This window comes from Trematomus bernacchii, unplaced genomic scaffold (genome assembly GCF_902827165.1).
Source record: "Trematomus bernacchii unplaced genomic scaffold, fTreBer1.1, whole genome shotgun sequence".
NCBI lineage: Eukaryota > Metazoa > Chordata > Actinopteri > Perciformes > Nototheniidae > Trematomus > Trematomus bernacchii.
Genome location: NW_022987582.1, coordinates 4,221,469 through 4,237,403, shown reverse-complemented (window position 1 = coordinate 4,237,403; position 15,935 = coordinate 4,221,469). Strand labels below are relative to the sequence as shown.

At 40.5% G+C, this 15,935-nt stretch overlaps 1 protein-coding gene across 4 annotated transcripts in view; it reads right to left on the bottom strand.

Moving 5' to 3' along the window:
• The window catches only part of hdac9b (histone deacetylase 9b), a 41,174-nt gene that overhangs the window by 5,922 nt on the left and 19,317 nt on the right, over positions 1-15,935 (bottom strand). Inside the window, exons 1-7 of one of the 4 annotated variants that reach the window (XM_034127807.1) lie at positions 14,696-15,144; positions 7,525-7,766; positions 7,045-7,210; positions 5,836-5,959; positions 5,613-5,734; positions 800-931; positions 357-472 (exon numbers count right to left, since the gene is read on the bottom strand). In XM_034127807.1, the coding sequence (XP_033983698.1) occupies positions 357-472; positions 800-931; positions 5,613-5,734; positions 5,836-5,959; positions 7,045-7,210; positions 7,525-7,766; positions 14,696-14,804 (1,011 nt within the window). In that variant the 5' untranslated portion in view covers positions 14,805-15,144. Of the gene's footprint in view, positions 1-356; positions 473-799; positions 932-5,612; positions 5,735-5,835; positions 5,969-7,044; positions 7,211-7,524; positions 7,767-14,408; positions 14,675-14,695; positions 15,145-15,935 lie in introns of those variants that run through there. The other 3 variants (XM_034127806.1, XM_034127808.1, XM_034127809.1) reach the window with 3 other exon arrangements.

The window sequence follows — 15,935 nt, the reverse complement described above, 5'->3', positions numbered from 1 at the left end:
CAAACTAAAGCTGTTTTGTTTTTTTGGCAAAACATGAAACTGATTGTTCGGCACATCTGGAAGATAAATGATGGATAGAAGTATGTGCAGTATTCATTTCTTCACTGTTTTCACACTGCATAATGAGTCATCTTTAAGCATAAAAACTTTAGGTTGGAAGCATTTTCACTGGAGTGCAACAGACAGAGGACAAGTGGCTGTTTTTGTAGCTGCAAGCACAAGGCCAGACAGGCTTTTAGAGCACTGAAATAAAAGCATAGTTTTGATATTTGGAAGGTTTGCATGCAGAATAAGCGGTAAGGCATACTTTTTTGGCATCGTCAATACTAACACTGATGATTTATTTATAAACATACCTCAGTTTTTGTGGTGGTAGGCAGAGAGGAGGGTCCATTTTCACCCCCCAAGGCACTGGAGGCCCCTATGGGAGAGCTGGGGCCGGAGCCGGGGGCACTGTTAGTGGGCGTTGAGTCTACGAAACATCAAGGAGTTAGACACAGTATGCATGTTCACACTCTACACACAACACACATGCACAGAGGCTTGGCATAACAGCTGCAGCCTCACAACAGTTTAGTGTGTACGGTCATGGCTGCCTGATTACAATGAAAGTGCAATGATCATTATGTGCTACTGCATTGCAAAATGGCTGATTATCATGCAGCTATGTAGTAATAACACTAAAGTACAGGCTTGTATTTCTTTCATTTTAAACACCAGATTATAAGATGTAGACAATTTACCGCACACTGGAGACAGGGAAAAGAGAATTCTACATAAAGTCAGCAACATAAATTACCCATTAGCTCCAGAGCCCTCTTCTTGTAAGGAGCCATGATGTTTCCATCTCTTCTCTTGAGCATTGGGCTGCTCCTCCTCTCCGCTACCTTCTGCTTCAGTCGTGATCGTACCTTCAGGTTGGGCTCAGAGGCTTTTAAAAAAAAAAAGGGACATTTTCTCTGTAAGTCTCAATGTACTCTTTAGGAATTAAGAAGCCCCATCCCGTGGAGATAAATTATACAATCATGTGAGTGTTCTATGACTAATTTATAGAGTGTGTGCTTTTATAGATCCTGGGTGAAATGAACATAATCAAAGAAAACATTCTAAAATATAGAGACTAGTAACCAAATAAACTATTTTGGCACAATTGACACTTAACAATGTAAGCTTTAGTGAAATTCAAAGCAGTTTTCAGATACATGAAATGAGTCAGAATTGGGCCCATTTCCACCTCATCTGGACTAAATTAGTTTGAGCAACACACAGGCCCTAAGTGAAATAGTCCGCTACCTGCCGCCCTGGTGACCACAGTCTGATACAGTAGCAACAGTTAAAATAACACAAAAACATGGCAGATGCTTCAGGCTCCCCCACACCCCCTCCTCCTAATGCAAAACAGAGATACCCAAATACACAGCCCCAACACACGGCAGGTTGTCACACACACACATATAGTTATTGCTCAATGAAGTCTTACTTACTTGACCCATGTTTATATACTTAGGCTATTGCTTCATAAGGACTACATTTTCAGTACTAAACAGGGGAATAACCAGGAACTTAAGAAATACTGAGGCTATGTTTTTTTTATATCCTCTTTAATTGGCTAATAATATAACCAAGAATATAATGTAGGTTGGATATGTTGTTCTAAACCTATGGATGAGGCTGGAATTCAAAAATACAGACGATGAGTCTCTTAATAAATGAGAAGTCACTTAAGAATAAAAAAACAGAAGGGTATTTAAAAAAATCATGACCTCTGAGTCCTCAATGGTAGTTACATGTCCAGCCCTGCCGGGCCTTTTTAAATAAAACACTGTCACTAATTATCAGACTCTAAAATGTGGGTGGCACATACAGTAGGCAACTATGAACAGATGATATAAGGTGGACAATGGGGAATACAGTGGCGGATGGATCTAGGCAAGGAAATAATCTTAAATAATAGCGTTTATTATGGGAAAGCAAGTAAATGCCCGACTGTAGAGAGGTGCTACCGTCTAGTCACAGTGACAGTGACTCACTAGGTCAACATGTCTCATGTGGATTTCCCATCAACCCTTTGGGCATGAAGTCCCACAGCTAACCTTACACACTCAAATAAACAAGCAGAATAGATAAGCTGTTTTTTGACTGAAAGCCAGAGCACAAAGCTGCATTGAAGTTATGTAAACCTGTTACACAATAGCCAACCTGTGTCAATTATTGAGTTCAGATCAATAATTAAATAGGTCTTTGCAATGTGTACAACATACACAGCTAACCATAGGGAAGTGGGGCTATGACGTGGGAGCACTGCAGGGAGGGGGCGAGGGAGCCGATGGGGGCACAGTCAGGAGAGTGGGCCAGATGCTGCTATTTCTGGCTTTTGTCAAAAGCAGCAAAACCCTCTACCCTAATACGTGGCACAGACCTCTAATCCTGTGGGTGTGAGGTAGAGTGAACGAGAGCGTGGGTGGAAGAAAGGAGGCAGGAGAGATAAATGGAGAAAAAAAGCAGCTGGGAGTCGTATGAATCTGCTTCACGCCCCGCTGCCTTGATTGCTTTCTATTTTTACACACTGCTGCCACCAAGCTACGCATCCCAATTGGTCGCCACGGGAACGGCAGACAGCACCTCAGGAACAAACACTTTCTCGCTGGTCTCTATGGAAGAAAATGCCCTGATGCACGGTGCAACAGGAGGCTATGATGGCGCCTTCACAGCACATACGCTGAACACCTGGGTCACTTCTGCTTCTCAGTAAACGAAAACATACAGTAATGGCTGCAATATACTCATAAATCAATTACCTTATTGCATTTGAAAGTGGTGCTGCAGGGCGAGTGGCTGTGCAGCCATAAGTGTTATGCTATCTCCGCTCAATCATACATTTTAACTCTGCTGTTACGGTGAGTGTCTGTGTCCATTAGAGCGTGGACCTGGACAGATGGCTGTGTGGAAAGCTGAGGTGTTTGTTCTGTACATAAAGACGCCTGCTATGCATGTTCCTGACATTCTGGTTTAAAGTCATGCTGAAATTGATGAATTAATGCTGAGTGTGCGCTGTTCCTTTGCATGAAGGCTCAAACAAAGCCAAGTTACGGTTCCTCTGAGTTTAGATATTCAGAGTTATGAGATCAGCAGGATATCTTTTTTTCCTAATGTTTCTTATATTCAAGATCAGATTATATTCTTAGCTTTGGAAATGTTACTTTTGAAATGTAAACGGTTACAGATTTAAATGACGTTAAAGTAATGCCTTTTATTACAAATGTTTTAATCTTAAAGCAGGCAGTGTAATCCTTACAACAGCATTCAACAGTGATAACTGTAAAACCTTTTCAAAAAACGTATTTCTAACTTGAGTTACGATTTGAACAAAGCAATAGAATGACCAACATTTTGTGTAGTAACTTTTAAATACTTTTTCTCATTCACTGTAATTGATTACTAAAACATTCATTTTGTAATTGAACTGAATAACTCTGTTACTAGTAAACTAACCCTTAATCTTTCTGATATGCTTTAGTCTTTACAGGTGTAAGTTTGTTTGATTATTTTAGTAAATATTTCCTGCACCTGCTGAATGCAAACATTTGGTAACTGGGTCAGGACCAGAGAGGGAGTCTCACTTCTTCCTGCTAAGCTGCAAACTATTTTTGCCACAGACTATCGCGTGCCCTCCGTCCAGTCTATTCTAGGCTCTGGAAACAAAGAAGTGAAACGAAGAGGATATACACCAAGTAAACAAGATAATTACGTGACGTTCTTTTAACTAGTTTATGAACAGGCCAAGGGCATTATAGCCTATTTTAGTTTTTTAAGGATGACATAACTATGAATAGGAAGCCTAAAAGTGGAGATCAAAGCACAGATTGTTCCTTTAATAGGATATTTAGAGGACTTCCTGATCCACAGTTGTCTCTACGGATTATTATGTCTATACCTGTACCTAAATAGTGTGCTTAAAATGGGTTAAGGAGACATTTGAATCCAGTGTTGCCCTCTGGCCAAATAAAGCAGTGAGGAAGTCGATCGTGGAGCAGTCGAGTCATCTCCACTTTGTTTTGAGAGAGCTATCTTTGCTTAAACAAACAGTCCTGTCGAGGTTCATCCTGGCTGTGCCCGTCTTAACTCGGCAACACCTGCCAATCAGCTATCAGTGACAGCTAGTGGCTCAGGGAACAACACTACCTTTGTGTGTCCCCCTCGGGTGCCAAGCTCTCAGAGGACGTTAATAAAGACAGACAGGAAGTGGGGGAGGAAGGCCTAAGCAGGAAATGACCACATAAAGAGTCAGGAATCCGGAGAATAAGAAATAGTTTTATCAGTGCAAAAGAGGCACAGCAACAGGGAGATGATTCAACCATGAATAAAAATGTGAAAATATTCTAACTGAAATTGTATCCTTCTAGTTATTTGTTTTAACCTGCCTGTTTGTATTCACAGTAAAAGACAAACAATGTGTCCGTAAACACTCTCTCTGTTATTTAAGAAAACTGTCTAAAACTAGTTATTATACTTGTGCGGCAACTCTTTACCTTTTGGCTCTATATGCATGTCCTAGAAATGTAAATATGCATTTCTCTGTTCTGAAGATGGTAAAATTCAAAGAGATTACAATAAATAAAACCTCTCAAAGCCTTCATTTACATGAGTGTTTATTCTTGCCATGCAGTGACTTTACTCTACAAGATATAATTCCTTTGCCTGATCTCTAAGTTGTGTATACACGCAACATGACAGGCCTGCAGTTAAATAACTCAACAAGTATAATTGTTTTCAATGTAATTAAAAGAGACACAGAGGGGAAAAGAACATAATGTAATTTGGTGACCTCATTGCAGAAATATGAAGCTTTTTAGCTTGGCGAGCTCGTGCAAACCAAAAGGCAACAAATATTCTTATTTATACAACCATCCCCAAAGGATTCCTCAAACTTTAAACCAACAAACCTGAGCTGTTTTTGGTGGGAACCTGTGTCTTTTGAAAATAGCTTTTAAAGCCCATAACTCAGGAGAAATTAATCCCCTTTAATTCTCCCATTACTCACTAAACAGCTCACAGAGGTCTAGCACCTTGGTTTATTATTGTAACATAGGGACAAATGTAGTTCCTTTTAAATAAAAGCAAGGTCATTTCAGTACAAATTAGACTAATTAAAATGTAACTTGCGAAGTGAAAACATTCAATTAAACTGTGTTGTTGCATGTGTGTTTTACAATAATCCAAATAGGAATAAGGAAAGGTTTAAGTTTTCTGGCATGCGTCACCGCTTAAAAAAGTTTTGTGTTGAGCCCTGGAGGGCTGAGGGGGCGGGGGGGCTGGGGTCATAATGAGCCTAACTGATGTTATTAGCAGGTCATCAGCAACCTCAGGAAAAACTCCATGGGCACACCGACATCTTGATCGACAAGGGTCAAGAAGACACCCACTGTATTCATAACCCAGTGCAGAAAATTGAAAATAACTTATATAAGGCAACATCTTAACACACACACAGACACACAAACACACACACAATCTGAAATCCCGTAAAAAATCTATGTCTGTGTAGATTTATGTATATATGTGTATTTGCATTTTTATGTCTGTGCAGTGTGTATGTGCACAAATGAACAAACCTGTCTTCCTCAAGGGGAAGTCGTCCTTGCTCTCCATGTGGGATGGCAGAGTATAATGGCAGGTGGGGGATGTGCCGCCCAGAGGGGGGGAGCTTTGGTCGAGTGATGTGTGGTGAGAGGACCTAATCACACAAAAATACATCAGATGTATGATATAGAATTACAGTTAAAAGTCTGAATTTGTATCACACTGTCTCAGAATAAAACAACAGAAAATACTTACGTGTACCAGAGTTTTTGGAGGTGGATGAAAGAAGGATTGACTCCATTGCTGCCAGGGTCCTTTGCTGATTTGCTCAACAGAAACTCTTGGAGCTTCTGTTTCACCTCAGTACTTGCCACTGCACCTGTGAGACCAAAAGTTGGAAACAACAGAATTGGGGTTACCCTAGGGGCTATGGCTCATTAAATAACATTCCCTACAGTATGTAATCATTCGAATCAAGCTTAGCATTATTCTAACAGGTTCCCTCATCTTTTTTCATCCATCCCATTTAAATTACAATAATTCAGCTTTCTTCCTCTCTTATTTCTCTTATCTCAATTAACATGGAGTTTATATTATCTCCCTGAGCGGCAACAACTCATGCAGGAAGATCTCCCCCTAGTGGTCTCAGAGCATTATATTAGTTTCAAGCTGCTAAAGGGATACTGCAGAGAGATGTTCTTTCCCGTTGGGAGGGTTATAGTTGCAGGTCACAGTTTCAAATTACCTGACCCGACAAAGTCATAAATCTTGTCTATTATTAGCTATAAGGTAAAAGCAGAAATGAAATACTATATCTGAAGCTATTTTCATCGTTCTATTGAAAGCATTTTCTCCTAAACGCTAATGTTAAATGTCACTGGACGACCTTATGTCATCCGTTGCATGTACTGGTTGAGTACCATGTCATCATCATCATCATCATCATATTGTTGGATATTTCTCTTTTATCTATAGAGACTAAATGATTTTGAGTTTTGTAATTTGCCTTGTTTCAGGCATCCTCTAGCATAGCGAATATTGTAAAAAATGTGTCTCCTCTAACCAGAAACATGAACAGAAATCAGAACAGGTCCTGCCTATGAATAGCATGTCCCGTGCAGTGAGAATGATATACTATTATGTGAAAATGTAACCTTACTGTGCTGAATATAATCAGAATATTATTATGTCATTATTCCTGGTAAGTAAGAGGAGGTTGTTTTAAAAGGGTTGCTTAACTTAACAAATTAAAAAGCATTTTACACTAACTCACAGTACTTTAAGATCGTTCTGGATGTATAATCATCTGTTATATGCATATTTGTCTTTGACTAAACTCTAAGATATCGCATTAATAACATCTACAATTATTGGAAAGACGGAGTGTTGCCTCGGGCCCTGAAAGTAACTTTTTCCACCCCTGATGTTAAGGAGATGGTGATGATGGCGGTTTCAAGCTCTTACTCTCTCTGGAGCGCTCCTTGCCCCTGAGGATCAGGCTGGAAACATGCTGCTCTCGCCGATGCCTCTCCTGCTCCTTCTCCTGCTGGCTCTGCTGCTGCTGCTCCAGACGACGCTCCTTCTCTACAAGTTCCTGCTGCTGCTTCATGGCCTGGAGCTCGTGCTGGAGCTGAGAAACACGCAAGCATCAAGTCAGCATGAAGAGAACACACTGACAAATACGTTTGAAATGACAATGGCTTATGTGAGCTTCCTCAGTTTCTATTTTCCTATTCTTTGAAAACAAAACTCACACTGTTCCGTAATGTATTGCGCAACACCCTGTCTTGCTGTGCTCAGTTGTTTCTTCTTCTCTGCACTCTGTAATGTTGTCCTGAGCTATAATGTTTTCTACTGATCTACAGTATGCCATGCTGTGTTGTGCTCTGTTGTTTTGCACACTGCTGTGCTGTCCTCCATATAACTGCTCAGTGCAATGCTGACCTTGAGGTGCTCCTGGAGCTGAGCCTGGTGCTGACGGGTCAACTTCTCATGCTGTTTCTGGAACTCTGTGATTAGTAGCTGCTTCTGGATCTGCTGCTGCTTCTGAATGAGGAGCAGTTCTTGCTGCAGCTGCCTCTCCCACAGTCCCGGGTCCGAGCCTGAGCCCAGCATCCTCAGATCTGTACGCAGGTCCAACGGAGATAAAGACTCCACAGCCAAGGGCAGGTCTGGCTTAATGTCCACTGTGAGAAAGAGGAGAGAAAAAGACATTCGTCAATCCCTACATTTCTTCTTAAGATATGTCTACATTGCTTTTGAACAAATAGTGTTTTTCAGAGTTGAGGAGGGCACAAAGAAATAGGATTCTAAAATAAGAGACATGGAGTTAAAAAAATAAAAAGAATTAGAAAAAGGGTAGGAAATGAGGAGCAGCTTTTTTTTCTCGTGGTCCTCACAAACCTGCAATTATAAAAGTTCCTATAAACAAACATGGGATCACATCCGCCAGCATAGTCTACTGGGAGCAGCTGTATAACAGACTCAATGGACATTTGGCACGAAATGTTAAAGTAGTCATTTAAAGTATTTACATAAATCCTATCTTCCCAGTGTTTGATAAATAAATAAAAGCGACTCCTTCTCCCCTTCTCTACTAGAACATCATACAGATCCCTTGTTAACATAAATGATTTAAAGTAGTTTTGAGCCTGGAACACGCATACATTTGTGAATCTATGTTCCTGTGATCTCTGTTCTTGAGTTGCAATGTTTGTGCATCCGTAAGAACTGCCTTTGTCTTTGAAGACTACCTCCATTATAAGTAATTGCCAGATACAAAGTGAGAGGGCATCCCTTTGGTCTCCAAGCTCTATATATAGGTTGTTCCACAGAGAAAATCGATCGCCAGTTAAGAACAGAGGAGACAGGGCTACTTCATCTCTCTATTCCACTGAGGATGATTAGTGATTGAACAGTAACTTTCTTTATCTTCTATACCTTTGCTTTCATTCACACTGTTGCATGTAGTTACATTCCTGCTTCAGTAAGAAATGTTTTTCTTAAAACAAAATGACATCTTCAAACCATTTCAGACATAAAAGGATGTATTTAGACCTTTATTAGATCAGAAATTGAATAGAAATGTCAAAATGGCATGTTAGTAATGCTGATCATGATGTGACATTCAAGGAAGGGTACGCATTGTCCAGACTGTATAATGTATTTTCCATTTTAAGACCAGAGAAATATTCAAAGCTACTTAAAATTCCACTGGCTGGAGGGAGATTTATTGAGAGCGTTCAAGGCTGTAATCTTCTCTAGGGTCACAGTTGAGGGAACAAATACTGTACAAGCAACGTTACTATACCACCTGTTCTGTGTAACATGTTACAATTGATATGATCACATAAATAACCTTGTGCCTGCGATGCATTTATCCTCATAATGAAATACCAATAAAAAGGAGTTTAAACCTTCCTAAAACAGAAGTGTCAGCCTACAGTAGCCATCAATTAGGAACCAATGCCTCCTGTTCACTGATGCTGTGAATCTCACTGGCGTCCATTTGTTTTGTCATGTAGCCTGTTTTTCATTGCCACCATTCCATGTGTATGCGGCGGCGGCGATGATTATAAATAGAAACATAAAAGCAAGTGGCGCAATCCTGGTCTGTGACAACCCCCACACCCTAGTATCCACCACCCTAACTTGCCGCTGCCATGGCAACGCTGTCTACGTAATTATGTCTCCCCATCCTGCAGATATCGAGTCTCACTGCATGTCATCTCCTGCCTACAGTGGCAATGTGACATGTTGACTATTATATCAGCCTTTCAGCTCTTATATAAGGAAGGAGTCCCCAGCTGAGAGAGACACAGGAAAAGCATTTAGAAGCACACCCACACACCTACACACAAACACACACTCTGCAGCAATTCAATGGCTAAGTGATAACTTGTCTTTAAACATGTTCAAAGAGTGAAGACAGCTAGAGGGGACTCCCGCACTGTAATTTTTCTTTTGTGTTCTAAAAACAGCTCCTATGAAAAGACAGAGGAGGGCAGGCGCAGAGAACAGGCACCTGTAGAACAGACCCGTCTCTCCTGACAGGGATTATTAATCTTAGCTTGTAAGAACTTCACAAAGGACTCAGCTGTAGCGGGGGTTGTTCCAGGAGCAGATGAGAACCTGTGAACCATTGAAGGGCTCAGAGAGTTAGACAGCCCTGGTGCTACTTTTGCCTAATGGACCTAAATATAGCAACAAAAAAACACCTGCTGCCACGGAGAATTCACCAAAGAGATATCTAATTAATCTCATATTTCATTCTGTTCCCACACTGTGACTGGCATTAAGGATCTCCACTTTGATCATCATACTGTTTCAAGCTGAGCCTCCATCTCAGTCTCAGACAGTGATTTAACAGGAGGAAGGGGGAGTAGTGGGAGTAGGGGGGGGGGGGGTGGAGTTTGAAAGCTAGAGCCACCTTTTATATCCGAGGCTATATAAAATGGCCCTTGAGGAAACCACAACAGCATCATGTGCCTATTCTACTCTTGTCCACTGTCTGTCGACAAGAATAACACTGGATGGAATGACAGTGTTGAGAGAACATAATAAGGTCCTAAAGGTATAGGCATTGTTAGAGCTCTGCTGAAGCCTCTACCTAATGAATAATTTATAACTTACATTCCTCATGATTGACATTATTCTATGTACTGATCGAAACAGAAAAAAAGGTTAAAACATGTCTCTGCGAACATTACTCATCCACATTTATAGCACAGGCACACATTTATAGCTAACATATTCAAATAGTCAAATAAACCCTGAAACTACCCGAAACTGAAATCTGCCGTTTCTTTATTACAAAAATACTCCTGAGGCAGAGGAGAATACGGAACCACCAGTAACTAGGGCTAAATATAAATGCTTTTCTGAGCAGGGTCTTAATATAGAGAATGTGCGAAAGACTGTCACAGTTGCGAGGCCGCTTGCTTGATTTAACACGGGCAAAAATAAAAGCGCAGTGTTGCATTTATGTAACTTTCGGGGTAATTTTTAAAGGATCACTCGCCGAAATAGGTCTGCCACTTCTGGTTCAGTGGTCCGATGGTGCCATTGGCGATCATGATTCTTGATAGGATTTTTTTCCGGGTGAAAGTGGGTTGCTTTCTGATTGGTGGAAAGTACACAGACTTGTCTCGAGGCACTGGTAAACAAGAGATTTATGAATGACAGGTCCCAAATTTGTTTTTAGCACAAGGGAGCGACAAGCACCCTGCCCCATGCCCAAATTCCTCCCTGTGGAGGGCCTGCCAAGGGGGGATAGGGTGACTCATAGCCTGTGACCACACTCCCACTGCAGCGTCGCACCGCCAGTGTCCCCGACGTGTTTATTTCTATAACCGATCTGCCTCTCATTAGTCTTGGTGGTGGTTAGGGTGACAATCACAGCCTTAATTTGAGATGTTGGATGGCTGTCTTTTTTTGCCTCAGGCCACATTAGCAGGCTTCCCACCCCGGAGAGAGAGTAGACACACATCGCCAGTGACATTAGTATTACATGTGAGAAGCCTAAAATAAACAGATATGTATAGTAAAACATTATTAACAAAAGTCATTAAGCAGGCTCATGTCTTCACCTTTCAATGTAATCTTTTTTTTCTAGCACAAAAACTGACAACTAATGTGTGAAAAGATGTATTACCATTGTAAACATCCACACTGAATAATAAATGCAGCTATTCTTACACTTTTAAGAGTTTCCACTGAATAAGGGTACAAATATTCAGAATTTCTCCAGAAGGAAATTTTTTTATTTTTTCAATAATACAGGCTTCAAGTTGTATATATACTTTTAAAAATTGAGTTTACCTAGAAACATTCAAACTTATTTCAATCATGCTTATACTGGTGCTAATATTGATGTTAGAGTTGATATATATAGAGTCAATAGTTTCACTTGCAAGACGTAAAAAAACAATAGATTGTTAAGAATCAGATTGCTATGAGCCAATTCACCTCGACAGTAGTCTCAGTATAAAATATTTGTCTTTCTTTTTTACGTAAATAATACGTTACATATGGTTACAGGTAGTGACAGCTAAGTAACCTCCTTTTCATAGATTTGAATTGCAACAGCTTTTTGGCTACTACTAGTTTAGACTACCACAACCGCCCTAAACATTGCCACATCATTTTTGAGAAACACATAGCTGTGTATAATAAAAGATGTTGAGAACATCTTAACCCAATGCTATACTGACCAAGAATCATCACCTTTATACAGTGTATATTTCATCATGACATTTATAAAAAGGCAATATACAGAACAGTCCACACAGTGTTTACACTTTGAACATGTTGTATGTTGCATCCATTCAGTGAGCACTTGAGATGGTTGCTGATCTAAATTCCCTGTCTGACAGTATAAATAGAACCAGAGATACAGAAGATGTTTGAGTGTAAAAATAAGCTGATGCTTGGGACTGCAATGTGGTGCTGGATCTCTCATTAAGTGCCTTGTTATTTTGAGCAGCTGGCATGTCTAAAGCAAGAAACAGGTCTTTATTTTTAAGACTCAGGCTCGGCCTTGCAGCTGAGCTGCGGCTTGCAGGCTATCTGCTAACAAAGAGGGCTGAGCTGAACCACCACAGGCCTTTTGCTGAGGGGAGCCAGGAGTCCAGGAGTCTCTAGCCCTGCCATCATCTCACAAAACAACAACACATAAAATGACATACTTTATACTAAATCTGTTTTCAAGCTAAAACAAGGAGAAACAGGAAAAAACTGTATATGATACTTAACAAGTCCTGCTTTGAAGATGTTTCACAAAATCATTACCCTATTCTCCGAAGACAGCATTGGCACTAGATCCTTCAGTCAATCAAATCCAGAATAAATCAATCACAAAGACTCAATCGCCTTAATGCATTGAGCTACAGGGAAAACTACACCCAGAGGGAAATCATCTCTTTGCATCCCTGATCAAAAAAACGAGCAGTAAACTGTGCTTTTTAGAAACAAACAGGAAAAAAATGCAAAATGTTAAAGAAATATCAGTTGATTTGTCAAACTGTAAACCTTATCATTAGTTATGGTTTAAAATAAAAAGTACTTCATTCTTATAACGGGCAAATATTAAACAATACTGAAACAAAAATATTGATTTGGGTTGTTTTGCACAGCCTCCTGAGTGCTGAGCAGTGCGGCAACCTGAATGGGTACAGGATACAGAGGAGAGGACTTGAAAGGTGCAGCATTGTTTTCATCTGAAAGGTTTCTTTTGAACAGAGCTTGCATGACATTTTACATAATATTTAGCACTCAAGGGAAACTAATTAATTTCCATTGTTTGAGTGGCCATCTGAGGACCGTTTTTGTCAGAACTCTGATGTTACTCACATTAATAAAAATAGGATTTTGCCCTTCATTTTAATGTTATACGACAGAGAGGTATCATACAAAATGTCAAGAAGTTTGCTTTAGAAAACATTTCACAAATAAATGATTTGGTGACATAAGGATCTCTTCACCAACAATAATCATGATAATAGATTCCTATCCTAAAATGAACACACTGCACATAATAAACCCACCCCTGGGTCTGATTTAAAGGGACTAAGTCTGCCCTATCAACAACTCACATGACATCCAGTAAACTCATACAAAGGCATCCTAGAGTAGCTTTTTTAAACAGATAATGTTAGTCACCGTCAAGTGATTTACTATCAAATAGAAAGAACAAATTAAACAGGCAAATGACAGAATTCTCTATAAATATCTGTTCCAAACCACTGTTATATTAGGAGCATGCCGAGATGGAATGATAACGCACAGACGCCTAATCTTAGCAGGCTAATGCCATAAGCTGAAAATAACTCACCTAAGAATAGCTGACCCACAGAATAAGCAAGGAGCCCGAATTCAGGCGCTCAGTATATCTGTTGTTTGGCTCACAGGCCGTTAAAGCAGAAGAAGAAGAAAGCCCTGCTCCTGGAGCCTGATAGTCAAATAACCTGCTCTATTGACAGACATGGAATGTGCCATCTCCCTGTCATCTCTCCCATCTTATTTTTAAATCTCATCACGTTCAGTTCACTGCCTCTGGATGTTTTGCTTGCCTCGAGTCAGACTTAGGGGTGTTTCTTTAAAATGAGTTCTTTTTTATTTAGCTTTTACACCAAAAATGCTCAGGCAACAGTCTTCTAAATGCACAATTAGTTTGAATTACTCAAACATCATGACACCCTCTGCTGTTGGCTTTTTTTCAGTAATTGAAGCAATCACATGACTCAATCTGTAATTTCTCAATAAACACCCTTCTCAGTCACCCACAAGACAATGTCTTTACAGAGAACAATGTTTCCACCCTGAAGTATTTCCAGAGACAATTTTCACATTTTATCAATAGCTACTAGCTGAAAAGGTGTGACTCATCTTGACTCAATACAGTGAATAGATGTTACTCATACTGATGTCAGCCATGTCCTCTTCAATTCAATTCCCAAGTCAAAAATAGAACCATAAATGCTGTGGTAAATATCCTGAGAGAAACCTTTCAGTTGTTCCTTTAGTATTTCTGTCACAGTTTTTCCTGTTCCCTGAAAAGTGCACGCTGACACGGAAGCTCACAAAAACACAACATCCCTTTCATGTTTAGAGTGACTCATTTCAGGCAACTAGAAAGACCATGGGAATAATGTTAACACAGTTACTTATTTGAGGATAAAAACAACACTCCATTCATCTTAAAAATATCAAGATATACAGAACTTTTAAATTCTTCTTCAAGACATCTTTAAACACAGATTGAGGTAACAATCCAAATGAGAATGAAAAATCATAAAGCTGCATTTACAATCACAAACAAGAGCAAATACCTTGTTTCAGAAGGAAGTGCCTGATCCTACCACGTTGCTGTGCTGAGAAGCTGTGAGCTCTCTTTTCACACAGAATGAGAGACTGGCTGAGCGCAAAGAGTTGAGAGTACGCGAGAGAGGGAGAGAGAGTAATTCTGTGCAAGAGAGGCACGATGTCAAATAGCGGAGAGTAGGAAGAGGTAGAGGAAAGGCAGAGTGGAATGAAAAGAGGGGAAAAAATAGGATAGGATAAAGGATAAAAACTGAGATTCCTCAAAAGGAGATGAAACGCCGGGCTGTGTGATCACCTGAGTTGTTCACGTTGTGCATCTTGCTCTGGTTGGGGAACTGCTGGTTTCCAACGCGGCTTTCTGTTGTGGAGAAACTTGACTCGCCCTCGTAAATCGTCTGCAGCATACTCCACTCAGCGCTCAGGTCTCATTGCAAGCCTTGCGTTTCCTGTCACCAAGAGCCACCCCTTAGCCACTCAGGGGAGAGACCACGACAACAGGCAACTCTCTCCCTTCCTCTGCCTCCTCCTCTGATAAAACACTCTCACTGTGGCGCAACGACACACACTGCACACTATCTCTGCAGGGCTGCCACTCTCCTGGTGCCTGCTTCAATCTGGTCCAAACACTAACACAGTAATAGGAGAAGATGCCCAGTCCAGCTTTTCTTTTTTCTTATCTGAATCTCTCTATTTCTCTCTTTTTTCTCTCCTCAGTGAAGTGTCTGAGCAGAGACAAATGTAAAGCTGGGTTGCTGGGTTGCTAGGAAAGCTGTGTAGTGTGCACTGAGCACCTCGCTGAGGCAGTAATGCAAGCCAGGGAGGGAGCAAGCTTCATTTGCATGTGAATCAACAACTGCGTGGCCCACAGGTGACAGAAATAGAACAATGGCCAGCCCTGGCTAAAAATAGGTCAGGCGAGGCGCGGGGATTGGAGCAGCATTGATGCGTTTAAAAATACCACACCAAACACAGCTGTCTTCTTCTGCTCCTGCCAGAAGGCATGTCTCCTGACTCCCTCTCTGCAGATGGAGGCTTGATTCCTCTCTCTCCTATTCCTCTTTTTTTGATTTGTCGAACCAGTCTCTCTCACTCACTCTATTTATGTCTTCATTTTTGTTCTCGCAGGTACAAGGGTGGAATGATCCATTTCTACCTTGTGCTAAAAGAGACACATGAAGTTCACATCTGTGCAGTATGTTATGTCAAGGGTTTTGCAAGGTTTGTCTCTAATATGGTACACTAAATATAATATATAGTGGATTGAAATTGTTTTGGCGAATGCTAACAGTTCAACAAAAGGATGATGCTATAAACAAACAAACACACATGCATTAGAATTAAGCTAACAAGATGTGTTAAATCAAGTAAGACACCAAATAAACACGGTGTTCATTTAACTCGGAGTATAACCTCATTGCCATAGCTCGGTGTATGTGTAGGTTCAGTGTGTATCCAGGGCAGTATTGCTGCTCAGGAAGCATGCTTTCAGATAGCCAAGGAAGCCAACTAAGATGCCATAACAGCTTGATAGCAAT